The sequence below is a fragment of the Callionymus lyra genome, chromosome 7, assembly GCF_982586985.1.
Source record: "Callionymus lyra chromosome 7, fCalLyr1.hap1.1, whole genome shotgun sequence".
In the NCBI taxonomy this organism is placed as follows: domain Eukaryota; kingdom Metazoa; phylum Chordata; class Actinopteri; order Syngnathiformes; family Callionymidae; genus Callionymus; species Callionymus lyra.
Genome location: NC_141824.1, coordinates 19,470,213 through 19,498,207, shown reverse-complemented (window position 1 = coordinate 19,498,207; position 27,995 = coordinate 19,470,213). Strand labels below are relative to the sequence as shown.

The 27,995-nt window shown below is 42.0% G+C and overlaps 4 protein-coding genes across 10 annotated transcripts; 2 read left to right on the top strand and 2 right to left on the bottom strand.

Annotated features, from left to right (window-relative positions):
- Positions 1 to 101: 101 nt before the first annotated feature.
- On the top strand, positions 102 to 3,225 carry ech1 (enoyl CoA hydratase 1, peroxisomal). 2 transcript variants are annotated; one of them, XM_087796523.1, is made up of 10 exons: positions 102 to 375; positions 1,377 to 1,524; positions 1,610 to 1,698; positions 1,752 to 1,876; positions 2,211 to 2,259; positions 2,494 to 2,558; positions 2,619 to 2,689; positions 2,742 to 2,813; positions 2,876 to 3,026; positions 3,085 to 3,225. In XM_087796523.1, the coding sequence occupies exons 1-10, from the start codon at positions 339 to 341 to the stop codon at positions 3,187 to 3,189; spliced, it is 912 nt and encodes a 303-aa protein (XP_087652649.1). In that variant the 5' UTR covers positions 102 to 338; the 3' UTR covers positions 3,190 to 3,225. The 2 variants fall into 2 exon arrangements, with proteins under 2 accessions (XP_087652649.1, XP_087652648.1); XM_087796522.1 differs by having other exon boundaries at positions 103 to 375; positions 1,371 to 1,524.
- Positions 3,226 to 3,244: 19 nt separating this feature from the next.
- cep295 (centrosomal protein 295) lies at positions 3,245 to 17,150 on the bottom strand. 4 transcript variants are annotated; one of them, XM_087796506.1, is made up of 30 exons: positions 16,898 to 17,150; positions 16,452 to 16,652; positions 16,229 to 16,353; positions 15,832 to 15,925; positions 15,620 to 15,730; positions 15,411 to 15,551; positions 15,102 to 15,285; positions 14,725 to 14,898; positions 14,368 to 14,577; positions 14,126 to 14,214; positions 13,765 to 13,956; positions 13,305 to 13,381; positions 11,691 to 13,162; positions 11,138 to 11,266; positions 10,883 to 11,074; positions 10,693 to 10,814; positions 10,004 to 10,091; positions 9,358 to 9,570; positions 8,292 to 8,434; positions 7,712 to 7,799; positions 7,128 to 7,270; positions 6,444 to 6,873; positions 6,162 to 6,308; positions 5,519 to 5,820; positions 4,969 to 5,133; positions 4,867 to 4,900; positions 4,458 to 4,688; positions 4,281 to 4,383; positions 3,382 to 3,481; positions 3,245 to 3,327 (listed from the first exon to the last, which is right to left on the bottom strand). In XM_087796506.1, the coding sequence occupies exons 1-30, from the start codon at positions 16,994 to 16,996 to the stop codon at positions 3,286 to 3,288; spliced, it is 5,841 nt and encodes a 1,946-aa protein (XP_087652632.1). In that variant the 5' UTR covers positions 16,997 to 17,150; the 3' UTR covers positions 3,245 to 3,285. The 4 variants fall into 4 exon arrangements, with proteins under 4 accessions (XP_087652632.1, XP_087652634.1, XP_087652633.1 ...); XM_087796508.1 differs by having other exon boundaries at positions 4,987 to 5,133; XM_087796507.1 differs by having other exon boundaries at positions 4,969 to 5,130.
- Positions 17,151 to 17,620: 470 nt separating this feature from the next.
- Positions 17,621 to 21,695, top strand: med17 (mediator complex subunit 17). 2 transcript variants are annotated; one of them, XM_087796518.1, is made up of 11 exons: positions 17,621 to 17,724; positions 18,094 to 18,336; positions 18,411 to 18,574; positions 18,902 to 19,258; positions 19,670 to 19,751; positions 19,834 to 20,117; positions 20,181 to 20,365; positions 20,424 to 20,561; positions 20,631 to 20,748; positions 21,166 to 21,325; positions 21,387 to 21,695. In XM_087796518.1, the coding sequence occupies exons 2-11, from the start codon at positions 18,099 to 18,101 to the stop codon at positions 21,593 to 21,595; spliced, it is 1,935 nt and encodes a 644-aa protein (XP_087652644.1). In that variant the 5' UTR covers positions 17,621 to 17,724; positions 18,094 to 18,098; the 3' UTR covers positions 21,596 to 21,695. The 2 variants fall into 2 exon arrangements, with proteins under 2 accessions (XP_087652644.1, XP_087652646.1); XM_087796520.1 differs by having other exon boundaries at positions 17,711 to 17,728.
- A 390-nt stretch (positions 21,696 to 22,085) lies between these two features.
- Positions 22,086 to 27,816, bottom strand: vstm5 (V-set and transmembrane domain containing 5). Of its 2 annotated transcripts, none has more exons than XM_087796524.1 (4): positions 27,115 to 27,816; positions 25,860 to 26,186; positions 22,485 to 22,628; positions 22,086 to 22,287 (listed from the first exon to the last, which is right to left on the bottom strand). In XM_087796524.1, exons 1-4 carry the CDS (start codon positions 27,188 to 27,190, stop codon positions 22,235 to 22,237), a joined length of 600 nt encoding a protein of 199 aa, XP_087652650.1. In that variant the 5' UTR covers positions 27,191 to 27,816; the 3' UTR covers positions 22,086 to 22,234. The 2 variants fall into 2 exon arrangements, with proteins under 2 accessions (XP_087652650.1, XP_087652651.1); XM_087796525.1 differs by having other exon boundaries at positions 22,086 to 22,269; positions 27,115 to 27,811.
- Between the last annotated feature and the right edge of the window lie 179 nt (positions 27,817 to 27,995).

The following is a 27,995-nucleotide window of genomic DNA, read 5'->3' as shown; positions in this document are numbered from 1 at the left end:
GACCTGGGAACAGGAAGTGACGGCATGTTGGAGCGACCGGAACGGACTCCTGTTTTGACCGTTTTAGAATTATCTATTCACAAAAAGATAATTCACAGACGCATGATTTGAATTAGTTCAAAATATATATATTTGCATGTTAAATATTGGCCGTAGTAATACTTATGACCACACGGTGGCGGCAGCGAGCTTATTGAAACGTACGAACAGCAGCAGAAGAAGAAAGACCTCACTCGACCTGCAGGCTGAAAACATTTATTTTCTCCTTTAAACTACTATAAGTTTAACCCCGAAGAGCGGATGCAGTTTGTTTAAGTTGGTTTGTCGAGCAGAAGAATATGTTGTCGGCCATTTTCAGGTCAAGCGTCACCAGATGTGAGTGATTCTGTTTTATTTGATTGAAAGAATAGTAATAAGGTCGTCACTTTTAATATAGTGTGTCCGACTCCAGCACAGCGGTTAAGTGAGCCGCAGCCGCAACTTTAAAACACTTGCGCTGTTGTGAAGGTGTTACGGTAGTGAGAGAGAAGTCACGCGGAAGGATCTAAGAAACTATCACTGATATATTCTCAAAAATCCTCTGATATGGTGACATTAAAGTATCTTTTCTCTCAATAGATTCCAGAGACACTTCTGTTCTAGATTTGATGCGACATTTGCGTGATGAGACCAGAGTCTGCAGACATGTGTGAGACTGTTGGAAGAAAAGCTGTGGAACTATTTTCTGCTGGTCTTTTATTAATTCCCGTTTATTATTTTGTTGTCTTGCAAAATAATTAAATTACGGTTGTTTAAATAATTGAAGTACTGACTTATGACGTAATTTTTCTTAGAAAGCTGTTTGTGCACAATGTATTTTATATTTTATTATAAAAAATAACCCTTAATAGTTGACAAAGCTGACTTTTCTTTCATGTTCAGCAAGTTTTTAAGTATTAATAAACAAATAATACACTGTACTAAATTGACAATAAATCAATATTTCTACAGTAAAAATACATGAAACTGTGTTTATTCATACTTCAAAACCTGCTGAATATGAAAGTAAAGTCAGATATTTGTCAACTACATTGTGCACAAACGGCTTTCTAAGCAAATATAACGTCAAAAGTCAGTATTATTTAAACAACCGTAATTTAATTATATTGCAAGACAACAAACTAATAAACGGGAAATTATAACAGATCAGCAGAAAATAAATATTTCATATTTCCACCGCAGTCTCACACACGTCTGTAGACTCTGTTCTCATTGTAACACCTTCACAAAGGCGCAAGTTTTTCTTTTTAAGTTGCGGCTGGATGGCGGCTCACTTGACGGCTGTGACTCCAGCTCTTGTGTGTTGGTGTGTAACCGTCAGTGTGTGTCAGTCGCAGGTCTTCAGGTCCACAGTGGGATCAGAGCGATGTCGACGTCCGCCTCTCCCTTCACCACTCTGGTCGTCTCTCACCCGGCGGAGTTCGTCACACAAGTTGAGCTCAACCGTCCCAATAAACTCAACGCCATGAACCAAGCATTCTGGAGGTACCTGGAGATTCCTGTCGACCTTTAATCTTCACTTAGCAACCAAATGAAGGTCATGTTGACAAACATGTTCTTGTCTACCCAGCGAGATGATCGACTGCTTCAATGAGATCTCAGCAGATCCAAACTGCCGGGCGGTCGTGGTCTCGGGAGCAGGACGGGTCTTCACCTCAGGTGAGTCTCGCTGCCTCTTGACCTTCAGCGCTCTAACCAACCCGTTGCTCCAGGTCTGGACCTGATGGACATGGCGGCCGTCATCATGCAGCCGGAGGGCGACGACGTGGCCCGGATCTCCTGGAACCTCCGGAAGGTCATCAGCAGGTACCAGGAGACGTTCACGGTGCTGGAGAAGGTGAGAGTTTGACGACCACCATGGTTTTACTTCAAGTCTGTCTTTGTTTTTGTTTCATTCTTAAATGTTTTGCTTATTTTTTTTTTCTCCGATAACCTGAACAAATATATTAAACTGCAGTGTCAACCTCCCCCCAAAATGTTGGTTTATTTCATAAGGTTACGTCTCCTAATGTCATCTATACTTTGAGGTAACATCATGTGTTGTTTAGGGTCAAGAAGAGACACTAAGAGTTTCTATCAGAGTCATAGTTGTAGATGCTGAGATCATCTGTGAAGAGTAAACTACATGAGGAAAAGTTTTGCTTCATCAGCTCTTCTCGTGTTTCTTTTAGTGTTCTAAGCCAGTGATCGTTGCCATCCATGGAGCCTGTGTGGGAGGAGGTAAAGTCCTGGTTCTTCGCTCACAAAGTTGCTCCCGACACACAAACATGTGGCATTTGCAACCATAAAACAACCTATTGAGAGTGTTGTGTTGAAGCAGCTAAACAGTGAAATTCTTCAAAGCCAGACTAAAGTTCAAATCAACATTTTGATGCATTTTAAGGTCAATTAAGTTAACAGGTGTTTGAGTCGTGGTGTTGAAGACTTTTTTTCAAGTCATTTGTCTGGTCTTAGGCGTGGACTTGATCACGGCGTGTGACGTGCGTCTGTGCACGCAGGACGCCTGGTTCCAGGTGAAGGTAAGACTCTGAATATGCAGGTCAGTAGCGGCGACACTCAGCAGACTTCCTGTCTCACAGGAAGTGGACGTGGGGCTGGCGGCGGATGTGGGGACCCTCCAGAGGCTTCCTAAAGTCATCGGCAGTCGCAGGTAAACCAGCCGCTGTCCTGCTCTGCCCACATGTGACCCGTGTCTCCTGCAGCCTGGTGAACGAGCTGGCGCTGACCGCCAGGAAGATGTTCTCGGACGAGGCCCGGAGTAGCGGCCTGGTCAGGTGAGCCACTTCCTGTGCCCCTCGAGCCCAGAACGTTTCTCTTGAACGCATTTCTGCTGCAGCCGTGTGTTCCCGGACAAGGACGCCATGATGGCGGCGGCGCTGGAGATGGCGGGGCAGATGGCCGCCCGCAGTCCTGTGGCCGTGCAGGGAACCAAAGTTAACCTGATCTACTCGAGGGACCACAGCGTGGCCGAGGGTCTGGACTACATGGTGAGACAGAAGCGGGTCGTCTTGCTGGACCTGGTCTGACCTTATGTGTGTTGTGCAGGTGAGCTGGAACATGAGCATGCTGCAGACTCAGGACCTGATGAAGTCGGCTCAGGCCAGCCTGGAGAAGAAGGATCTGAAGGAGGTTCCCTTCTCCAAACTCTGAACGTCCAAACCTCCAGCTGCTCTAGGAGTTGATTTTGATTAACACAAATAAAGTGTTTTGTGCATAAATTAAAAACTTTATTGTTAAAAAGATAAATTAAGGTTGTGGGAGTTTGGAGCGAAGCTTGTCCAGAGTTTTCTGTGGAGGACAGAGGGGATGAGGAACGTTCAGCAGCAGCTCTGATCAACTCACCTTGTGGAACTCTTGGGCCTTCAGACGGTTCCTGGCGTTTTCCTCCTGACGACTCCGGGCAGCTTTCAGGACCTTCACCTCCTCCAGCTGCTTGTAGAGTCTGGAATAAAGAAACAGATATTTTCCACAGAAGACGACAGGCTCAGGTGAAGGACACATTTGTGTAGATTAACGTGTTAACAGACACACCAGATGGTGCTGACCTCGCTCCAAGAATGTTGACGTGATCATGTCTTTTGTAAAATAAAGAAATTTACCAATCACAACACTTGCAGACTAGATTCTTGTGGGGAGGAAAAAATAAAATGTCTAGAAGTTTGTTGTGTCTTGAGAAGGTCTTGTGGTTCCTTTGATCAACAAAAAAAAAAGACTTGATACTCAAGAGCAAAAGGAGAAGAATGCTGTCTAAATCATTGTAGAGGGCGCCAAAACTAGTTATAAAAAACAGAATATGGCTCTTGCACACCGGGCCCCAATTGTATAGGTGTGTAACAATTACAACAATAGAAATCAAAATAAGGAGCCACAATACGTGTGCTGAAAGCTAAGACAGAACCAGCCGCTGCATCAAGACTGAAACTTCTCACTGTAACACACAGATGGACAATGACTACACGAGAACACCTCTGAGAAACTAGACAGAAAAAGAGGTAGAGAACTTAATTGTTTCAGGAAGTGAGAGAGAAATATCTCTAACATCATTAGAAAACATGCAGTGATACTAAGACACAGTAAAGATGATTAGGAAACACATTCTTAGACAACATTGAAAAGAACTGACACAGAATCAAGAGGCAATAGTATGTGTTGAACTAGACTATGACAAATCAACATAAAACGTGCACAAACATCTAGGCTACACAACATGGTGACAGTTGATCCTGAAAGACTGTCTGTACCTCTGAGTGCGTCTCCGACTCTCCAACACGTCTCGTTTTCTTTGCTCGGGATTAAAAGTTTTCACTTGATCAGCAGTTGACGGTGCAGAGTCACTGCAGACGCCTGGATGGGTCAGAGGTCGACAAGTCTGCTAGACAGTCTACGTAGACGAGTGAACAAAGCTGTCAACTTCACACCTGTGCTGGTCGTGTGGAGATTCTCGGGGAAACTTTTCCTCGATTTGATCTCAGTCTTCGCTCCTGCTTTGGTCCCCGATGCAGACGTTGATCCAGACGTTGATCCAGATGCATCAGTCTTCGCTTCAGCTCTTCTGGCTCGCATGTCCTCCACCCTGCGGGTCGACCTCTGGATCAGGGCGCTACGCTTCTGCTGGTATACATCCGGCTGGTCAACGTCCCCCCACGTCACTGCAGGAGACGCAGAGCCAGAAAGTTACATCCTGATGAATAATACAAACCAGATCCACATGCTGGAGCTTGACTGTATTTCCGTGGCATTGATCGATCATTCATTTTAAAATGTCTTCCCCCCCAAAAAACAACTTTTGTATTCATTTCACTGCTCATCATGGATCAACAAACTCACCTGAGAGCTCCTGCTCTTCTTTCACTCCAGACTCCTACAAGAAAAACAAAAAAAACAAAACAGTGTCATTTCAGAATTGGAGCATAGGCGTGACGTCGCCACCTGCAGGATGTTACCGACATGCGAGACATCAGCCGATTTGTTTGCTGTGACCTCCGGCTCGTCCTCGGAAAGAGTCCCGTTGCTGTCCTGTAGCGTCGTGTCTGTCAGACTCACAAGTGTGATCTCAGACTGGTCTAGAATTCCCTTCTCCTGCGGCGCAATCTGCTGCACAACCAGGATGTAAACGTCAACATGATGTCTTTGCTGAAGACTCTGAACTCCAAGGATTCAACAAACTGCTCAGAGTAGGATTAGTCAAAAAGGGAAAAATTATCTTGTAGAAATTGTGTCTGAATAAAATAGAAACTATTGTTGTTTATATTAAAATATGGAGAAAAGAAAGAGTTACTTTCTCCAAACGTCTTAGAAAAAACTGCTCATCCGTGAAAGGAAACCAGTCGGCTGCTCATTAGGTTGTGCATGTGTACTTGACCGATAAAAATATGTTTTCTGTGATTAATTGAAGGAATTGTTGGTCGAATACTGATCACTAAAATATTCCAGATTTGCAGCTTTTTTTGTCTAATCATGTGGAACACTAGTCTCATACCATCATTTCTTGTGTTGCCATATTCAGCTCAGACTGAAGTTCCTCTGTCAGAGCGACAGAATCTCGGTGCTGCTGCATGAGCGTAGCAGTGACGTCACACTGGTCCAAGTTAGACACACTTAGCGTCATGAGCTCAACGTCATGATCCTGCTTGCTGGCTCTGAAGTGCTCAGGAGACGTCACGGATGGGTCAGTACCCTCGTGGTGGCAGGCCGACTTCTCCTGCTCCAGGGGGTTAAAGGTCATGGAGGGGTCAACCGTCTCATTGTAGGTGACCTCCGGCAGGAGAGCGAAAAATGAACCTGAACCCAAACAAGGACAAATGAATACCAGGATGGATTAAAGACGATTCTAGTCAAATTAATCATTTCTGTTTGATTATTATGGTCTGTTTAGAGTTGATGATATAAACCTGTGTCCAAGTCTGACTAGTATTATTCAATTGATGACAAATCAACAGTTTTTAGCCGATCCTGTAGAACTTGAAACATTCCTCAATTGAAAATAAACAAGATTTACGATGATTTTGAGTGAGACCTAAACATGAATTACAACTAGTGTTCCAACTCAAAAATAATTAAACTCAATAATTGCTCTACAACATGTCCTAGCTAAAACTTCAGTCATTTAAATGCTGGCTGACCTTCAGCTGTCACCTGACATTCTCGATGTTGATCTTGACTTGCAGGAGCAGGACTGAGTGACGGGGCTTCAGGGGGGATGCTGGGATGTAATGGAGCCGCCGTCGTCGTCGTTGTCTCATCAGAGACTTCTAAAAGACTGCGATCACCTGAAAACATGTTGTAGGACGTAGAATAAAAATGAAATATGAAGGACCAGACTTATTTAACCTCTAATCCAGCATGTTAAACCCCAATAGACCAAAACTCAGCGTCTGAACTGGGAGAGAAGTGGAACTATTTACTTGAAGTTTCGTTCCGACCTGAAGACTCATCAAGCTCCCACACCAGTGGCCTCATCATGCTCTCCTCGCGCATCCACGAGGTCTGCGGATCAGTCTCAGACATGGGCTGACCAGTGTGAAGGTTCTGTCCACCACTCGTCCAGAGAGAGCTCGTTTGGTTGGAGAGCCACCCCATCATGTGCCCCCGAGTCGATTCTCGGCATCTGAGAACACTGCTGCCGGGGACGGGTGGCTGGCCAATCATAGATGACTGAGCGAAGGGTTGTCCGACCAGGTGCTCAAAGTGTGACTGCTGATGATCCACAGGTACGAAGGATGACAAGTCTAACTGGCCAACCAGCAGCTTGAAAGAGTCCTGCCCCAGCTCAGCACCACCTGACGCTTCCCCTGAGGCGGAAAGATGTTCTGGGATTGGAATATCGGTCAGATCCTGTAATAAAAAAAACAATCGTTACTGTCTGAGCAATTATCTATTTAAAGTTATTTTAAACAGTTTTTTTTTAAGTATGTTCTTCACCATTGAATATTTTTTTATTTCGGATAGTTTTTTACTTTCTGCTGAAAACCGGAATTTCCCCCCCGAGGGACTAATTAAAGATTACATAATATCCATTCCTTTTGAATGACAAGCAAATATTTATATCCTTATACAAAGTTTTGACTGAGCAAAAAAAACAAACTAACCGAGCTGCTTGTCAGAGACTTTGAAGAAGCAGGTTGATCAGACAAACTAGAATCTTCAACATCAGCTGGCCTTGGAGTCAACGCAACAAAGGAATTCTGGGAAACTGAAGGTCCTGGATCCTCCATCGTGGAGCTTTCAGGGTCTGAAGATGAGAAGATGTTACAGCAGAGAACTTAATTAATTGATGATTCAATCTATTTAGGCTAGTTATGCAAGTGTAACCTTACTTAGGTTGATTAAATACTGCACATATTTTAGCCTCGTTTATTATTGCAGGTTAAAAAGCTTGTTAAACAAAGTATGTCAGAATAATATGGAAGTACATAAATGCCACCAGAATATTGAATGATGAAATAATTTCAAATATTCAGTAATTTTTATATTTTAATTTAAATTATTCAATATTTGTTTTATTTTAAATTATTCAATATTTTTTAATTTGTAGTGTTTTTCATCAACTTTCTGCACTATTACTTCTGTGCACTATTAAAAAAACAAAACAACAAACATTTTATCTTATTGGTTGGATCTTAATATGGATAAAAACTTAAGTTCCAACAATGTCATTAAATGTGCAACTCACTGATTTGAAGGTCTGCAGCAGGATCTTTTGAGATGCTGACACCAGGAGATGAGTTGGAGGAGACTGAGTGAGATGATCTCAATGCAGACTAAAAACAAACATAATGATACAAAGTTTAATACAAAAACTCACACCACACTTCCTCTTCTGTGGAGCATTCTGAGCTCAGTTCAAGTGTAGAAACCCTCATTACGTGTTTTTACTTAACACATCAGGTTTAAACCATTTTACATCACAGCCAACATTAAGGGACAATCACATCATTATCACACAAACAGACACACAAACATTCTTACACTCTTGCACGCACACACGCTGAGCTCAGTTCAAGTGTAGAAACCTTCATCGAGTTTGTTAAAAACCCTCCAGGTTTGTGTAGATTTTCATCATTGCTCAATTAACAGATACAAAGCACGCACACGTTCATGCAGACAAACACACACGCACAGACCGACGGACGGAGACTGAGCAACATTCTCAATTCCAGATGGGATAATCGTGCAAGATCTTCTGGCAACAGCAAGCATGTCAAACACCATCAGACCAGCACCATGAGGGTTGATAACAAAAAAAAACTAACCGAGCTGCTTATCAGAGACTTTGAAGAAGCAGGTTGATCAGACAAAATAGAATCTTCAACATCAGCTGGCCTTGGAGTCAACGCAACAAAGGAATTCTGGGAAACTGAAGGTCCTGGATCCTCCATCGTAGAGCCTTCAGGGTCTGAAGATGAGAAGACGTTACAGCCGAGAACTTAATTAATTGATGATTCAATCTATTTAGGCTAGTTATTTAAGTGTAAACGTACTTAGGTTGATTAAATACTGCACATATTTTAGCCTTTATTACTGCAGCTTAAAAAGCTTGTTAAACAAAGTATGTCAGAATAATATGGAAGTAAATAAATGCCACCAGAATATTAAATGATGAAATAATTTCAAATATTCAGTAATCGTTATATTTTAAATAATTCAATATTTGTTTTATTTTAAATTATTCAATATTTTTTAATTTGTAGCGTTTTAAATTCATTCAATATATATAAAAAAAACACCAGACAAAACCAAACGAGTACCGAGTTACTGGATGATAATCGCATAAACGATCAGGTGCACTTTTATTTTTGTTCAACTTCCTCTCAAGAGGTTTCAAACAAGATCTTCTCTGTTAATAAAGTATCTGTGTGAATGTATGTCAAATATAAACATTTACACTCGTCACTCCTTAACAACAACAGTGTGATGTCAAAAAATATTTAAAAAGAACGATTATAAACTATTAATACAGTCTCAATTGATGTTTTCATTTAATTTCTTTCCGTTACCGTTATGCTGAATATAAAAGGCTTCAAATTGAAAAATTTAATATTGAATTTAAAACGCTACAAATTTAAACATATTGGATAATTGAAATTAAAATATAACAAATATTGAATAATTGAAATTAAAATACAACAAATACTGAATAATTGAAATAAATTCAACCATTCAATATTCTGATGGCATTGATTTACTTCCATAGAATAACTGCATTTGTAAAAAAAACAAAAAAAAAACATTATCGATACCTTTTATTATATTGAAATGTGAGCAGGAGTCATACATTTATTTCAATGTTACAAAACAACTTTGTGGTATGTACATTACCGGTGAGTCTTCCTGCAGAGCTCAGGGAAACATCCAGCTCTCTGGTGTATCTGTCGATGATCCTCTGGATGCTGTTTTCACTGAACATGGACTCAACTGACGGAGCGGAACTTCTGGCAGAAGGACTGTTGTCGGTACAGGGGCTGTGATTGAACGAAGAGACTGAATCTGGCCCGAGTCTGCTGACCTGCTCCTGCTGAGACGTCGCTTCGTCTGTGAGAATGACATTAGACAGAAGTTCAGAAGTTGACTCACAATAACAAAGAGCAACAACAAACAATTGGGATGAACCCAGAACAACTGGACTGATTCACAATAGTTAATCAAAACAAAAATCATTTTTATTTTAAATTTAATAAAACAAAGATAATGTGTAAGGTTTCAGAACATACATTATTTACCATGAACTGGTTGTCAGAGTTGTTTACTTTTTTATTTATGGCATTACATTTTGGTTGCACCTAAGAATCGACAAAATTATTTATTTATATTTTCCCAATTTATTCATTGTTCTGTGCACTTATTAAACATATTACTAACTTTCTGCACTATTAAAAAAACAAAAACAAACATTTTATCTTATTGGTTGGATCTTAATATGGATAAAAACTTAAGTTCCAACAATGTCATTAAATGCACAACTCACTGATTTGAAGGTCTGCAGCAGGATCTTTTGAGATGCTGACACCAGGAGATGAGTTGGAGGAGACTGAGTGAGATGATCTCAATGCAGACTAAGAACAAACATATCGATACAAAGTTTAATACAAAAACTGACGACACACCACACTTCCTCTTCTGTGGAGCATTCTGAGCTCAGTTCAAGTGTAGAAACCCTCATTACGTGTTTTTACTTAACACATCAGGTTTAAACCATTTTACATCACAGCCAACATTAAGGGACAATCACATCATTACAACACAAACAGACACACAAACATTCTTACACTCTTGCACGCACACACGCTGAGCTCAGTTCAAGTGTAGAAACCTTCATCGAGTTTGTTAAAAACCCTCCAGGTTTGTGTAGATTTTCATCATTGCTCAATTAACAGATACAAAGCACGCACACGTTCATGCAGACAAACACACACGCACAGACCGACGGACGGAGACAAACAAACACAAAAGCTTCTCAAGCATCTTCAAAGGCTCGGGCAGAAACTGCCAGAACACTCAGATTTGGCTAAATTCTCATCAGTGATCCACAAATGTGGACCTCAGAGGGAGAAACTGTCACACATTTCAGAACCTCAAAGATTCAAACCATCTAAAACAACTCACTCACCCTGACCCCCTCTGTATATTCAAAGTAGCATAATGGATCAACTGTACCGTGTTGCAAAGGCTCTCTGCTAGTCTTGTGACCTCGGTGGGTGACCTGACCGTCGTTACTGCAGGTCCAGAGTAGTCGGCTCCTCGTCCAGAGTCAGAGGACGGCGTCAACATTGTCCTTTCTGGAAACGCAAAGATGTGTCACAGATCATCACTCTTCTCTCTGTACTTTGTTTCATCCGTCACATACCAGAATCCGAAAGTTCTAGAGGCGTTCCTACTCCCATGAGCAAACGGTCTCTCCACGTTAACTCATCAGAGGTGCTCCCATGATGCCGTTGGCCAGACTCAGTAGTGATCTGGAGGAACCTATCTGAGGAGTGTGACGAACTCCATTCCTCAAGCCAGCGAGCAGCTTGAGACGTCTCAGCCTCCTCTTGATCTGATGGGGGTAAACATGCGTCTCAAACACGTACACAAAAGACAAACTGCAGTCGTCACTGACCTGCAAACTGGCTGATGTTGACCGGCGAGTCCACTTCTTGAATTGCACTGAGCTCGTGCCGTTTCATTTTGTCCAGTCTTACGCGGGTCACTGGAGGTTTGACTACATGGGTTCGAGCTCCAGGGGAGACTGGCATAAAGAAAACATGGTTATTTTGTTGCTGTTAGAACACTCGTTTTACACATGGCCAAACTTGAAGAGGTGTTGCCAGGTTGGAAATATTTCAGCTGAATTGGGCTTTATTAAACAACTTTTTAGTAAAATATTGTCTCTGTTGGGCATTTAATGTGATTGTAAGTTGGATCTTGCAACCACTTTCCAAGCACTCCTCCTGAGATGCTCTTATTTGAGCTGTGAACTTTGAGAACCTACAAAATGTTTTTCCTAAATCTCTACTGTGACAGAAGTTTTAAAAGAATCCTTGTCTCTTAAAACGGCCAAAATTCCCACTACATTAGTTTTGCTAAATATCTGGCCATGTGTAAACGTGACAAAGTTAAGAACAGAATCAACTGCACTTGGATGCAAACATTAGACACACAGATTTTCTCACCACTGGTTGACGGATTCTCCTGGTGGATCACTTCCTTCTGCTCGCCTTCCTTAGCCAAATGTGACAGAATTCCTCCTTCTGATTCATCGATGACCTTGAGAAGCGAGCCGAGTATCTTCAGACGAGCTTGACGGACAGAGTCTAAAGCACCCCCTGTGACCTCTGCGGTGAGCTGTGGGCGATGATCCAAGTTGTGTATGCTTCCAAACGTCTGCCCCGTCACCATTTGGGTTTCCTCATCTTGGGCGATTCCTTCACTAAGGGCTGGCACTGGACCCTTCCCTTTCTCTTGTTGCTCTCGGTCAGCCCGTCCCTCTTCCTGCTGCCTCCGAGCCTCCATCCCCTCCAGACTTCTCTGCTCCATCAGTCTACGGACCTTTTGCAGTTCTTGACTCTGCCTCTCCATGTCTTCCTTCCTCTCTTGTAGGAGCCTCTGGGCCTCTTCAAGTTTCAGTCTCAGCTGAATTTCTTCCTCTCGCTGCTCCAGCACTCTGCGAGTCTCCTGAACTACCAACTCCTGCCTCTCCATCTCCAGCTGTCTCTGCCGGACCTGAACCTTGTTCCTTTGCCCGTCTTCCAGCAGTTTCTGGGCCTCCTGAGCTTCTTGTTGACGCTCCATGACTTCTAGCCTCTGGAGTAACAGTGCCTCCTGGAATCCTCTTAGTTGCTCCTCATCCTGTTGCCTCATTGCTTGCTGGACTTCTTGAAGATGTTGAGCCTTTCTTTCCTCCAGCTGCCTTTGGGCGTTCTCTTCTAACCTCCTCTGAGCAAGGATTCTCTTGGCCTCTTCCTCCAGCTCTCTCTGTCTCCAAAGCTTCTGAAGTTCTCGTCGCTGAATCTCCATCTCCTGCTGTGTCTGCTGCAACAGTTTTTCAGCTCTTTGGAGTTTACGTTTCAGACTGTTCTCTTCAATTTGCTTTATATCCTGTGGTACTTCATCCCTTGCTGCATATTTAGTTTCATGACCTGAATGTGCAAGAAGCTGACGTGAAGAATTAATTCCACCGTTCTTTGTTGCTGTAAGATGCTGTTGAACCTTCTGGAGGGCATCAAGAGACAACTGGTCAGAGCCATGGTGAGCTACTGTCCGGTTCCTCGCCGCTTCAGCAGGAACGGGAAGTGAGGAGTCAAACATGTGGAGAGCTGAAACCCTAGAATCCCTCGTGGGAACATTTGCAGAAAATGCAGGTCCAGGGTGGACATGTGATTGTGTGGCAGAAGAAGCATGATGAGATGTTGGCTGATGAAGTACTAAACTTGGTGACAGATATGGATGTATATTGAGCTCTTCAGCTCCTTCTCTGCAGGGAACATGCAGAGATGTTGAATGTTCGGTACAGAGATGTGACCTGGAGGTCACATGTGACCGAGTCGTACCGGCGGGGGCAGCAGACATGCTGTAGCGGATCTGAAGTGCTCGCTGATAGTCCCTCAGACGTTGTCGAGCCGCTTGCACAGACATCTGGTGAACTCTACAACCAAAAATCAATTTAATCATTCTGACCTTAAAAACATCTAGTTTTAAATACGTTTATGCTCTGAGCGGACTTGAAAAGACTCCTTAATTGTCCCCAAGATCCCTAAGACACTAAGATTAGGTGAAAGAATGTTCACCTGTCCTGCTCCAGCAACCTCATCTGGTATTGTCTGACTGTCCTGGTGTGATCATCTTCACTGGTACATGGAACAATCTGTATTTCAACAATACAAGTTGGTGAAATTAATTGTTTAATTGTCTGACATGAGAAAAAAAAAAAAAAAAAAAAAAAAAAAAATCAGTGAACATGAATCACATGAAATTCAACTGTTTTTTGTACCCTTTTCAAAGAAAAGTTAGATTTTTTTTTTTTTAATCACCAAGTCTTTGGTAAATAACAGTTTTAATGTGAAAAGACAAAAATGCTGGCAAATCTGGTCCATGTTTTGTTTGTTGTGGATATATGTAGATAAAAGGTTTAAAGGCATTCAAGTTATTAAATTAATTCCATTTTTACTCCACAGATGGTCCAGTATTAAGGGCGAGAGTTCATTGAATCAGTTAAATTTGCAAAAGACCAAACTTGTCAAGTTCTACCTCTGGTGTCCTGGTTGATTCCTGGTCTTCGGCAACTGGCTCGGGACCATCAGCAGGAGCTTCCTGGCTCACGGCAGTCTTCAAGGAGTCTCTCTCCTGCTGAGCTTCCACCAGCATCTGCTCTAGTTGTGTCTTCTGCTCCTCCAGCTCCTGCAGCAAAAGCACCTGCTGCTGCTTCTCCAACTCCAGCAACTATGAGAGTTTAGGTCAGATTTAAATGACTTACTGACCCTCGATCAATCTGACGGGAAACCTCAAAATATTAAACACTGCTTAACTTTGTCTAAATGTAGATAAATCTATGGTCTTTATATTCATTAAAAAGAAGAGTGAAAATAAATTTAAAAAATAAAAGACGCACCCCCTTTCCCCTTTCGCTGTGAGAGTCAGAAACTGATTCAGGAATTCTTTCATCAGCCAAAGAGGATTCTCCATCCTCCTCCGTCAGAGCTGAAGTAGAGAGCAAACGAAATAATACAATATTAGTCTCCTTTTTTTAAACGTGCACAATATTTCTGGTCACTTATAATAGAAAACAAACGATACGATTTAATTTTGTTATTCCGACACCCTTGTATCAGCAGGATCTTCTCATGTACTCACATGGGGGGAGTGCAAGAGGTCCTCTCTCCTCGTTGCTCAACAAGCCGGACTCTATGCTTGTGTCCTTCTCTGGGATCTGATCAGCTGGTAACTCGTCCACAGGGATCAAACTACTTTGGCTGGTGCACTGGATTGGCTGGTTGGTCTGGTCCCTTATTCGGTCCAGGAGTTTTCTCAGCACTTGTCTGTGAGTCGCTCTAGAGGGATCAACTGCAGAACCACAACATTCACCTTCTCAGCCCACACTCATTTCTACAAGGGAACTTTTTTTTCCATCCATGAAGCAGATTTCAGTTTGATCAAAACTTCACTGTGAGAGTCACTGATAATGTTTAGTCACCCTCAACTTCAAGTTACCTTGTGACGTCGTTTCTGAATCTTCCCTCGGTGCCTCCGGCGCCACGTTCACCTCGTACACTGTGACAATGTCATCATGCGTGATGTCTAGCCCATTGTCTGCCAATCCAGGTGACGGTAGAAGAGGTGGAAGCGGCTCAGGTAGCAGCTGAAGCACCATGTCATCTTCAACTCCTTGAACAGGGCAGATTAATTTTCACATAAAAACTCAAACAGTTGAACACAATCACAGTCATATTTTTAATGGATTTCTAATTTACTTCCTACAATCCATCTTAGATCAGCTAATGTACCAACAAAAAAAATTAACTTGAAACTTTTTTTTAACATCCACAACATTTCAAACAGCTTTTTAAACTTTTCTCTGCCATTCTTACTTCTCTCTTTCTTGTACATGTCTTCAAAGGCGAACTCGAGCTGCATCTGGAAGTCCTCTTCCTTTTCTTGCCTCTCATAGAGCGGCTGGATGATGTGAGGAGGCATCAGTGAAACCTGCTGTCTCCTCCTCAACATGTCTGTCTGCTGCAGGTGCTCCAGTTCAACGAGAAGTCGCTCTCTGTCCTGCAGCGTCAAATAAAAAAATCATAAGCCAAGGAGCCTTCCTAAATCTGGCGAGGCAGTAATAGGAGACTGTTCTTCCATTTTAAACTCAGATCAACAGTATATAAATTTAGGAACATTAATACCTGAATGTCTTTCTCCTTCTTTAAAGCCTGTTGCCCTCTGAATCGAGCAGTCTCCATCTGCTCCTCTCTCTTCTTCTCTTCCTCCACTTCCAGATTCTCCAGCCTTCTCGCCTCCTGCTTTGCCATTTCTTGTGCATTTGGCTGAAATAAGACATTTATTTAGCACCAAGCAGACCTTGACCCAGTATTAAACAATGAATAGTTCTTGCCTGGTCAGAGTCTTCTCTGTCCACTTTAGTGGTGGACATGTGGAAATAAGTGTTGCCATACACGCCTACACCATATCTTCGTCTCACTGGCGGCCTCTTTGAAACAATGCTCTGAGAAAAAGACAATGATATTAAACAATAAAAATATTAAATACTTACACTTACTGTACACATCTGTATCTTATGTAAAAGAAATACAAGTTATGACTCACCTGAACAACATTTGGGGGTGGAGGAGGTAGACTGGACACTCTGGCAGCTCTTTCCTTTTCAGCCTGCAGGGCTTTGATCTTGGCATTGATGGTCCTGTCAAAGAATTTAAAAATAAATTAACCACCATGACTCATGTTCTAAAAATTAAATGGAAATTATGTATAAACATGTGTTCTTGGAGTCAACACCGATGTCCAGAAATGTCTAGTTTCTCCCTTATATTATCAACTGAAAGCAAGAAATTTAAATTGAACAGATTTAATTTCTCTATACATAGCTTATGTTGATGAGCATATTCACTCAATTCCAGGTTCAAATAAGTATCGCCAAATAACTGTCTGTTGTCATTGCCAGTGTGTGTGACGTGTTAGAAAAAGGAAACACAATGACACTCACCTTCTTTGATTCTCGTTGTCTTTCAGTTTTTGAGTCTGGAGCTCTCGCAGAGCTTCTCTGAAACGCTGTTCAGCTTTGGCCTGATTCTCCTCCTCTCTTTGTGCAATGGCTTCCCAGTCGGGCTCCTGATGCAGATAATTAAATAATTTAAAAGGGTGGTCACTGAGGTAATAACCCTAATATAGCAGAAGGGACATATTTAAACGTAGGATCCGAATCTCACATTTTCTTTGGCGCTCCTGTGTCCCTGGCCTACCAGACTGAGACTCTCATGATACATGTTCTGCAGCGTGATGAGTTTCTCCCTCTGCTGTTGTTCCCAGTCCTTCCGCAGTTTTTCCTCCAGCAGCCCAAGTTCACGCTGACGCTTCCGCTCCACATTCTGCCTGATCTGGTGGGCAATGAAGCGCTGCTGTTCTCGCACCTGAGCAAACACATTTGTTTAAGATAGACTATATAATGTTATTCAAAAGTCAAGTAATGTTTTAGATCCATATTTTTTAGTTATACAACATAACTTGTTTTTTTAAATAAAATTGAAAAGAGTTTGATAAATACAAAAACAAACAATACAGTGTAACGTTTAATGTGGGGTTAATTTTTAGCAATCAAAAACATCTGCGTTTCTATATGAGGAACACTCTTAAACATGATATAACTAAGACATACCTGCTGTATTCGTAGTTTTCTTCTTCTCTCTTGTTCATCTCGAACGAGTTGAGCTTCCTCGTTTGGGCTTAATCTTAGTTTGTACACTTTTCTCTGCATTGTCTCTCAAAACAGCGACAGCCGGAAGTCTGCCATCTTACCCTCGTCGGAAATGTTCAGGACCATCGTTAACATGTTAACTTTGGGGTTAACCGTGGTATGTAGTCAACGTGAACAAACAAATCGAACCTTCGGTTTGTATCTACAGTAGCCATCGTCGACCAGGAAAGACGGAACAGTATTGTTCGACGTCACTTCCTGTGTGTTAAAAAGCCCGCCATGCCCGCCGGTCCGTCACTGATAAAGTTCCCCGTTTTCTAGTCACACCTCTTTTTTCTTTGTATTTTTATTTTTATTTTTATATATATTTTTTTTGTTGCAAAAAATCAACTTTAACCGACAGAAATAACACACAAATATAATAATCCCCCATCGCGTTCCCAAATTCAATGAGTTCATATGCACCAAAAAGTAATTTCCAACGAAAGAAATTAGTTAATAAAAATATATGGAAACAAGAAAAATAAATAGATAGCGCACTCACACTGTACAGTACAAAATACTATAAAGTTTATAGCATAAACCAAGCTTTAGGTTTTAGTATTAAAAGTCATCGCTAGAGGCCAGTGTTTCCACTCGTTGTTGGAGGTCAAGCACAACAGTCCGCCAGGGGGCGATAGTGAACTTTTGTATAAACCATAGAATGAGACATTGACCGCGACAGGGGAGAATAAACCGTCATATATCACACATTTACAACCATATTTTGTTTCTGGATCATAATAGAGGTAGGTAAGAAGTGTCTTCCTCAAAATGTGTTAAGAAGTCACTTTTAATTGCGTTTTTGTCTTTTGTTATTAGCATCGTGCTAACGTTAGCAGTGATGTTTCACCATGGATGTTAACAAAATATATATATACAAAAAAACGAGAAATTCATTTTTTTTACCATCGTCGATTCCGGATGTCGTGGTCAATAATACAAATACGCGGGTTTTCTTAGGAACACACAACTGTGAACCTGGACGTTTCTGGTCCTCAGAGATGAGTTAACTGTAGTTTCTGAAAGTGTTTATTGAAAATGCAGCCATGACTGTTGGTTGTTTAAATGTGTCATGCATTCTTATCCAACCATTCTCTGGTTTATCTTCCTTCCAGCCATCATGTCTGGTGGTCCCCCGGTGAACGTCAGCATCGAGTCCTTCTGTGAGAAGCAGGTTCAGGAGGTTGCTCTGGATGGGACAGAAACCTATGTCCCCCCTCTGTCTATGTCCCAGAATCTGTCCAAGTTGGCTCAGAGAATAGACTTCAGCCAGGGATCTGACTCGGAGGAGGATGGAGTGGAGCGTGAACCTAGAGAGCAGAGAGAGTGGGGGAAGCAGGAGCCGGAGGAGGAGGAAGGTGAATTTAGTTTCATGGCGTCAGAACAGGCTTGTAAAACAAGTTCTGACCTAAATGTAATCCTGGCGCTGCAGGCACGGTTAAGTTCCAGCCCTCGCTCTGGCCCTGGGACTCGGTGCGGAACAACTTGCGGAGCGCTCTGACGGAGATGTGCGTTCTGCACGACGTGCTCAGTGTGGTGAAGGAGAAGAAGTACATGGCCCTGGATCCCGTTTCCCAGGACCCCAATGCTGGGAAGGTAAACAATCATGATCTAAATCTCCTGAATCAAGCTCCTTGTTGCTGCATTTAATGCACAACCAGACAAAACCTTTCTTTTTTTCTAAAGCTGACTCTGATCAGCTGACATCAATTGTAAAAAAGAAATTGTCTTTTAATTGCAAGAATATTAATGGGGAAGTTCGGTCGCAAAACGAGAGCAAAATTGTTACGCCAGCAATAGATTGTCAAAAAACATTTCCAAACTATAAATGTCATGTCATATACACACTTTTAGAGAAGTGGTAATTGTGTTGTTAATGTTTATTGTTGAACACATGAACTGACCGACCCAACCCCTCCTCAGACGCCGCAGGTCTTCCAGCTCATCAGTAAGAAGAAGTCTCTTGGCACGGCCGGGCAGCTGCTGCTGAAGGGAGCCGAGAGACTCAGCAAGTCAGTGGCGGAGAACATGGAGAACAGGAGGCAGCGAGACTTTAACTCGGAACTGCTGCGTCTGCGCTCGCAGTGGAAGCTGCGCAAAGTCGGCGACAAGATCTTGGGAGATCTCAGCTACCGGAGTGCTGGTTCTCTGTTTCCCCACCACGGAACATTCGAGGTGATCAAGAACACCGACATAGACCTGGACAAGAAGATACCGGAAGACTATTGCCCGCTGGACGTTATGATTCCGGGTGACCTGGAGGGGTCTGCGTACATCAAGGTGAGGAAAGAAAAAACTGTTTTTGATTGACGTGATTGTTCATTCTTACTTTATGAACTCTGTGTTTTTGTTTTCCTTGATAAGAAGCGGTTTGAGCAGCAGTGTGATGTAACTGAGTGTTATAGAGGGAATAATCTGTAATTAAGATTTTCCCAGTGCATTTGTGTCAATCTCAAGGCCGGGGACAGATTTTTTAAAAGTTGTTTATTTGGCCTTCGACAGGTTTAAGTACAAATGGTTGGATAGACATTGTGCACAAGACACATCTTTGCTGTTATTTTCACCAGTGTAGTAGTTCCTCTATGTTGATGTGAATCGATCCCTTTAGTGTCGTTGACTAAAAAGAGACGAGAACATTTCCTCAAAGTATTAGTACTTGTTATTCATCAGGTGAGTCTTATTGTCATCCAGGTCTCCATACAGAAACAAGCTCCAGACATCGGAGACTTGGGCACAGTCAACCTGTTCCGCAGACCCTCCAAAACTAAATCGGGTGTGTAGCTATAAACATGGTGGACCTGACTGCCAACAGACCTCTCCATGTCTCACTGTCCACCTTCTCTGCCTGCCTGCAGGAACGCAGCAGTGGCACCTGAAGCTGGAGGCGGCTCAGAATGTGCTGCTCTGCAAGGAGATCTTTGCTCAGTTGTCCAGAGAGGCGGTTCAGATCAAGTCCCAGATTCCTCACATTGTGGTGAAGAACCAGATCATCTCACAGCCGTTCCCAGGGCTGCAGTTGTCCATCTCGCTGTGTCACTCCGCCGGAGAGAAGAAGGTCAGCCGAGCGTCTCCAGAGAAACCAAAGCCTGACGACCACCTCTATGTTCTAGAACACAACTTGCATCAGATGATGAGGGAGGTGAGCCACTGGTCCTCTCTGTCAATCTGCTGTATTCAGTCCTAACACGTCCAAATTTTTCAGTTCCACAAGCAGCAGCTGAGCACAGTGTTGATGCCACATCCGTCCACGGCGCCCTTCGGACACAAGCGGATGCGCTTGGCCGGCCCGATGGCGTACAGCAAGAGTGATATCTCTGGGCTGCAGCAGAATGAGGGCTTGCTGGAGAAGATCATCAAGCAGGCCAAACACATCTTTCTCCGCAGCAGGTGAGAAGACTGTCAAGGAGGAGGTGACACAGACAACATGTTGGCTCTCTTCTTCCAGGACGGCGCGGACCATCGACAGTCTGGCCAGTCGCATCGAAGACCCTCAGATCCAGGCCCACTGGTCCAACATCAACTATGTGTACGAGTCCAGTGTCAAGGTCCTCATCACGTCCCAGGGCTATGAGCAGATCTGCAAGTACGAGGATGACCAACGTGACTTGTTTATTGGCATTAGAGCCTTCTGACGACCTCTCGTGTGCTTCAGGTCCATCCAGCTGCAGCTCAACATCGGAGTGGAGCAGATCAGAGTCGTGCACAGAGACGGACGCACCATCACCCTCTCACACCAGGAGCAGGAGCTGCAGGACTTCCTGCTTTCACAGGTACTACAGACACACTGTAACATCTCATACCACAAGTTAAATTCAATTTAAGACCAACTCGACTCTAATTCCTATGTTGTGTTTACAACACTTCCAATTAAAAATCATGATTATTCCAAGTATGATTGGGACTTTCACAAATGTTGCAACACCATGAGGGTGTTTCTACTTATTTTACTTCAATGTTATTGTGATTCTAAATCTGTAAAGTGTTTTTTTATACAACTTCTCCCCCTCTATTGCGTCATTCTGAATTCACATATAATTATTAAAACTATGAATTCGGTACTTTGTTTTTAAAAATAAATACTTGAGTAGTTGGACTCAAGTAAACATGCAACGAACAGGCCAATACGCCATCAAAATGAACCAGAAAAAAGAATCATTATTCACGCCAGCGCCCTCTGGTGGTCACAGATGTCGCAGCACCAGGTCCATGCGGTCCAGCAGCTTGCCAAAGTGATGGGCTGGCACGTCCTGAGCTTCAGCAACCACGTGGGCACTGGACCAATGGAGAGCATCGGAAATGCTTCAGCCATCACTGTCGCCTCGCCCAACGGAGACTACGCCATCTCAGGTAAGGCGAACGAGTACCCGGGGAGTTAAGCTGGAGCACTGACTCTCCTTGTGTGTTGCAGTACGTAACGGACCGGAGACGGGCTGCAAAGTCATGGTCCAGTTCCCCCGCAGCCAGACCAAAGAGCTCGGCAAAAGCGATGTGATACAGGACTCCAAGTGGAACCACCTCAGAGGACTTTACAAGGAGGTCCACTGGAGCAAGATGGAAGGACGGAACTTTGTCTACAAGATGGAGCTACTCATGGCGGCGCTTACCACGTGTCCATAGAGTGGGCTCTGTCGTTCTTACCTCGTCCTAGTCTGGATTCAACCATTTATTGTATGTCCGAGTCACTTTAGTATAAAATAAAAGATTCAGAACTCTTGAATGTTTGTGTAATGTCCAACCCTTCACCTGTGCTGTTTACAGGCTGAATTAGTTCATATAAATCAACAAACTCTTGACAAACTCTTGTCTTGATGTCTAGAAACATTATTTTTCTTGAACGCAAGAAGAGTAGGGACACAACACAACACTAGTGAAGACCATGAAAGCTTTTACATACAACTTTGTTGTTTAAAAGGAATAAATTAAAACTATGTACATAAAGTACACATGTTTTTCATCAGTCAGAGCTCAACAAACAGTGAACTAGTTCTTTGAACACAATTTCCAGAGCACTTGGGTTGAACAGGAAGTACAATGGATAACAAATGAAGTTTGAAAAGCACTTAAAGACGATTGAAAGAATAATAGTAAGAAAAAAAAACGGCACGACTGAACAATAAATATCTATTTATGAGCCTAATATTTACAAATAATCCAGTTGCATTGAGGTGGTGCAGAACCAGGACATGACTCAGAACAGTTGTCCACGGGAAACTTGACTGAATCCATTTGACGAGTCGAGAACCAGACGTGTTGCTGTCAGATCGCCGGCTGCAGCTCCGTGGCATCATTCTCTGCGGAGGAGAATGAAACTTCCGTGACGTCACAATCCGTCATAATATTCCCAGACCTTCGCACCCGAGACACACCCTGACACACAATAGATAACCACACACACGCCCAGAGGCCACAGCACATAGTCTGAAAGAGACTTGTTGAAGCCTCAGTTAAGAAAAGGTGACAGTACAATATGTATAGATATATACATATACATATACATTGCCCTTACCTGGCATCTTTTTCCTCTTCCTCCACGCTAAAATCTTCCGGTATAATTTCTCTATGAGCCACACCGTCAGCATCAGAAGTCCAGCCACTGCAGCGAGTGCTATCGCAGAGACGGCCAAGTACTGGAAGTCCTCGTATAGAACCTCTGAGGGAGGAGAGAAACGGTTCATTCACAAGTGACACACACCACTTCATATTGAGGACAAGGCTCTGTTGAGAAATGGACAAACTGATAGACACGGTGTATGAATGAATGATCTGGAGAATAATCACCGCCAGCCAGTAAAACACATGAGTCAAACTCAAGGCCTGAGGGTCAAATCATTTAATGTGGTTGCCAGACTGTTTAAAATCAAAGTAGATTAATGCTCTTGTTGATATTGTGGCCTATAAATAGCACAGTGTTTAAGATAAAATAAGGAAACAGAGATCATGCATGCCAACAATTATACAATAAGAGTAAAACTGATTATGAAAATAGATTGAGCCTCCAAGAATAAAAGGCAATATCAGACGAGTTAGGTAAATATACATTTTGATAGCACCCGACCTTGTTTGCTAATACATTTTGGCCCATTATGTGAATAGGTCTGATAAATGTTTACTATAATATCCAAAAATCATTAATATATCCTTGATCATTTAGAAATACCTGAAAATGTTCCACTCACAGACCTCTGCCAAGCAGCTCATTTTAGTGTTTATAACACGCCTATTTTCAGCATTTCAAATATCCTTGTTACCATGTTCTACGGGACAGCAGGTGGCTGGAGTGATACAGGAATTTATTGTTACCACCCATAGAAATGTTCTGACAGATTTTGTGGATCCAGATGGTAACTCAGGTTATAACTAAAACGCAATAATATATTTATTTTCCAATTATCAACATTTCCAGAATATTACATTGAGAAATACTCAACTACGTATAATGGATTGGATAACAGACAGCAACAACCATAAACATCATCAAACACGTTATTTCATTCGCAAAACATGACGACCGCAGAATAAAAACACAGAGTTTCTTTTCACGGTTGAACTATTGATCACATACACACAGCGCATGTTTCTGCCAACAAAAAAACAACGGAAATTTGATAACAATGGAGATAAACTACCTCTCTGTTAATCTCTCACTGAATAAAAAGGGTAACTTCTAACAATACTGTATAGCAACTTCCTTCTACACCTACATTCATTTGGTCAATGACTCACTGTAAGGCACTGCTTTAATCATCACGTCAAACGATATACAATTAAACTTTTAAAGTTTTATGATTTGCTTCGACCTGCTTTAAATCACATTTGTCGGCTCTGAAACAAGGAACAAAAGGTGTAGATTTTTTTCTTTTTAAGTCTCATGCAAGTAGAAACTTTAAGTCTCAAAGCAACAAACTAATGCAGACCTTAGCACAAAACTGACTTGACCAGCAGTGAACTCTGTGAGTGATGTTTATGATTAGTGAAAGAGGTCAAGTGAAACTTCCTTCATAGCCCCTGTTATCAGATAAAGAAGTTCTTGATTCCCTGGTTCAGCCTAGAGTGTTCAGGAAACTGACATGTTGGACCATCAGGACCAACTGCTAGAGCAGCTTCTGTACAAACACTGTGTTCAACAGTCCAAAGAATTAAATTGCACAATCTTACTGAACAAATATGGAAGCAAAGGTTGGTTAATGACATTATACAATATAAACAGCCTAATTTGAGTCAACAGATCCCACTCCGCTGATATTTACCTGTTTGAACAAATGAAGGCAAACACTCATGGCTGTATTATTGGGGAGCAAATTAAAATGACATTTTAACAATGATCTTCTGTTTAGGTCAAACAACTGTTGCCCTATCAGCCACGGGTACAAGAGGCTTGCCATGTTTGTTTAAGCTTAAGGATCATCATTCTTATCTTACTGATATTTACGTTAAACATTACTGAAATTGTCCCTGATATCAAAATACACTGTGCGTACGTACAGTTGTCCCAGTCTTAACCTTTCACTTCAACTCAACCCACAAGAGTCTTGTGTGTTTCTGTTCCTATACTAACAATGATTACCATCAAAAATGAGCCACTTTAATTCAATTTAACTCAAACAAAGATCGCAAAGATTCAACTTGTGCGTGTTTCAAATGTGGACATGTGTCAGCAAACAACAAGGGAATCAAGATTAACGATTAATGTGTGCCTGATCGAAAGTCATGGCCTGTAAGGTTTTTCCATCATGATCATGTCATGTTTACTATGCAAGTATAATTGGACTTCATCAAAGTCTGATACCTTCATCTTAAACAGCATTCTAGATTGTGTGCACTTCTGAATGTGTCAGCATTCACTTATAAATCAACATCTAACATTACGTGCCTCTCTTCTAAAAGGCACTGCAGTTGAGGACAACCCTGTCAGGCCAGTCTATATTTATCATTGGAAATTCGGAATCTACACAAAGTGTTACTTAGACATTCTGAATCGGAAGCCAAGAATTTTTTTCAATAACAGATACATTTTTACCAGAAAACAGGAGCTGCTTATACAGTTCCTCTCTGTTTGTGTTGTTCATTGGTTGTTACTGCTTCGTGACAATATCCATAGATAATCTTATATCTGCAGACAACAATGAATGGATTAATAACATCTCATCACTAATCGACTGATGAAGGAATACCATAATGACCAACTTTCAGGTTTAATTGTTTCCGTTTCCTACTGTCAACAATAAGGTTATCAAGAAAAGAAAGAGAGAAGACAGTTTTACGGGTTTTTTCTTCTGGGGAATTCAGGATGAAACTGGTCGAACCAGCTGAAAAGTCCAATTTGAGATTGACTGGTTTATGCGAACCACAGTGCTGTGAAAGACGACATATGGTGGTCTGCAGAAAAATAGTTTTGACAATTCCAAACCAAATATTATAAATTAACCATCCATCTGTTTTTAAACAATCACTTTTAAATTGTCTGCAAATGATCGACTCAGTTAATCATACCCCCTTCCATTCAGTTGTTCTCTTTATTGCACGGTATCACGTGCGAAACAAAGATCGATTGTGAGATGTGTGTCTTTCTTATCAAGGGCTAAATTGAAAAATAAATGTAGCTTTTTTTGGCAAAATGTCAAACTCACAAGGGAACTTAAAGCTAAAACCTTTTTACTTGCCCAGGACTCCAGCTTACAATTTTGACTTTTAAATGAGAAAAAGCGGACTGTGCTTTTATAGATAAAACATATCTTAATCCCGACTTTTTTTCTTGATCTTTTGCATTGACTTACCTTAAGTATGAACGTGAAACACGATACAGATTTTATATCTTAATAAAAACTAAAAATAATTCTTACATGTTCTCTTCCTATGCCATGATAAATCTAAATTGCCATACCGTTGACTTTCAGCACAAATCCAGTATCTTTACTGTTCCCCGAGACTTCTGTGACGGTGATCACGTAGAATCCTGCGTCTTGCAAACGCAGGTCCGACAAGCCCATGGACCCGTTCGAGTAGGCCTCGACCCTGCTGCTGTAGTCTTCCGTGATGTTGATGTCGCTGCCCGGCCGCCACGAGCCGATGCTCCGACTCACCGCTCCCGACATAAAAGTCCATTGTATGGTCGGGATGCCTTCACACGTAATGTCGGCTGAGAAGAAGACATCCTCCTGGACCGACCTGGTCAGGCTCCTCTGAGGAGAATGGATGGTGATGGCTGCAGCTGCGAGGGCAGAAGAATAGACGTGAAGATCAAGATGAAACCAAAACTCTAACAAGACTGACAAGTTGTCATCAAAATGATGCAACTTTTAATGCAATTTATTGTTGATACAAAATTGTTGAAGAAGTAAGATATATCAACAGCCGAGAGTCAGACAGAGAGCAAGTAAGATGGTTAGCACAAACGTCAATGATCGACAGAAAGGAAGTTAAGGAAAGGAAAAAGATAAAGATATTTATCCAGAAGTAAACAGGAAGTTAGATAGAGTTAGACAGACCAATACACTGATAAGCTAAACAATGTAATAGACGAGACAGGCAAGTGATGAATGTGTTTTTATCAGGTCATTTAAAAACATCAAAGCTAGTCATGTGACAAATATGTTGATTGACAAGTAAACACAGTGATAACTAGTGAGGCAGATATCTGTTTCTTCTCCTGTTGTAATAGATTTCAATTCAATTATCAAAAGAAGATTTTCTGGTAAGCTTCAAGAATTCAAGACAGTGTCTATTGTGGACCGAAACTGGTCGAACCAGCTGAAAAGTACCATTTTAAAATCAGCCGTCTATTAGGTCTGAGTGGGGGATCTTGTTCTGTTGCAGGTGTGTGTCTGTTGAATGAAGCTAGGAATTCAAACCCACAACTCTGATGCAAGATAAACACGGCAGTTTGGAGTTTCACCAGCCCGTCGCTACACGTCCCTTGCGCCTCATGTTTATTTAAGTTTGAGATTTTCTCACTGATATTTCAAGTTCACTCCGGGTCAGTTGGACACTTCCTCCACCATGTGTGTTGTTGATCTACAGAGTGATAGGAACCTGCGCCTAGATCACATTCAGCTCTTGCTGTCAGTATAGACTTCAGTGTTTTATATAAGGAAAGTTAGAGCTTCAAACTTCAACATGACAAGAGTGTAAAGGCTTACCTAGGTGACACATGTATAAAAAGATGACGAGAAAAACAGCCGCATCTTGAATATCCCAAGTCTTGAGAGGCAACATGAGAATCCGTCATTTGTTCAGCAGCAGAAGAATGTCTTCCAGATTATTTTAGGTTATGATGAATCTCTATCAGTCTTTGTTCTTCCAGAACAGCCATTCCAACTCTCCAGAATCTTCAGATGACTTTGTTCCTTGATTTAGGAAGAATATTTGGTGTCTTGCTCTTGTCGTCTTCCTCACTCACGCCTGTGCTGGATCTCTCGTCATACCTGAGTCTTGAGTGCCAGCCCACACTTATCCGACAGGTTGAGCCGGAGATTACTGAGCAAACACGTCCTCAGACTTTTTGTGATCTTTCCCTCCTGCACACAAGAAAAAAAGTGGGGGTAGGAGTTGGTTCCAACACACATATACCGGTGCTATCGATTTACATACAAACGTCTCTCCGACCCACTCTTAAAAAGCAACAAGGACCCTAGATACACACAGGCTGAAAATGAAAGCAGGAGTGGTCTGAAGCCTCGTACTCACACTGTGACACACCTGAGGAAACATGCCAAACAGGAAGTGTGTGTGCACAGGTATGCGCAACGTGACGATCTCGGTTTACACAATCAATGAGAATTGACAAACTAGTTGAGAATGTTTTCTTTCAACATAACTGTATGCTTACTCAGTTTCCAAGCTGGAGCTTTTAAGAACAAGAATAGTTTTGTTTTCAACTTGTTGAACAAACTCTTCCTGAGACATTTTAACAACTCAACACACAATAAGATCTCATTTGGATGGCAAACAGCGGAAATAAAGACAGACAATCTGGGTGTCTTGGATCACAAGGAGAAGTGGTTTTGTGTGACCTCCAAGT

What these genes read in the sequence shown, in the direction of transcription:
- ech1 (XM_087796522.1), top strand. Translation starts at nt 339, where the DNA reads ATGTTGTCGGCCATTTTCAGGTCAAGCGTCACCAGAT. An exon ending in CAGGTCAAGCGTCACCAGAT is followed by an intron (nt 376 to 1,370) that starts GTGAGTGATTCT and finishes AGTGTGTGTCAG; the next exon opens with TCGCAGGTCTTCAGGTCCAC. An exon ending in AGGACGGGTCTTCACCTCAG is followed by an intron (nt 1,699 to 1,751) that starts GTGAGTCTCGCT and finishes CCGTTGCTCCAG; the next exon opens with GTCTGGACCTGATGGACATG.
- cep295 (XM_087796506.1), bottom strand. Translation starts at nt 16,996, where the DNA reads ATGCAGAGAAAAGTGTACAAACTAAGATTAAGCCCAAACGAGGAAGCT. An exon ending in TGCTGCAGACCTTCAAATCA is followed by an intron (nt 9,571 to 10,003) that starts GTGAGTTGTGCA and finishes TCATTCTCACAG; the next exon opens with ACGAAGCGACGTCTCAGCAG. An exon ending in AGGCCCAAGAGTTCCACAAG is followed by an intron (nt 3,328 to 3,381) that starts GTGAGTTGATCA and finishes TGTCCTCCACAG; the next exon opens with AAAACTCTGGACAAGCTTCG.
- med17 (XM_087796518.1), top strand. Translation starts at nt 18,099, where the DNA reads ATGTCTGGTGGTCCCCCGGTGAACGTCAGCATCGAGTCCTTCTGTGAG. An exon ending in GGAGCCGGAGGAGGAGGAAG is followed by an intron (nt 18,337 to 18,410) that starts GTGAATTTAGTT and finishes CTGGCGCTGCAG; the next exon opens with GCACGGTTAAGTTCCAGCCC. An exon ending in TGCATCAGATGATGAGGGAG is followed by an intron (nt 20,118 to 20,180) that starts GTGAGCCACTGG and finishes CAAATTTTTCAG; the next exon opens with TTCCACAAGCAGCAGCTGAG.
- vstm5 (XM_087796524.1), bottom strand. Translation starts at nt 27,190, where the DNA reads ATGTTGCCTCTCAAGACTTGGGATATTCAAGATGCGGCTGTTTTTCTC. An exon ending in ATTTGTGCTGAAAGTCAACG is followed by an intron (nt 22,629 to 25,859) that starts GTATGGCAATTT and finishes CTCCTCCCTCAG; the next exon opens with AGGTTCTATACGAGGACTTC. An exon ending in GAAGAGGAAAAAGATGCCAG is followed by an intron (nt 22,288 to 22,484) that starts GTAAGGGCAATG and finishes ACGTCACGGAAG; the next exon opens with TTTCATTCTCCTCCGCAGAG.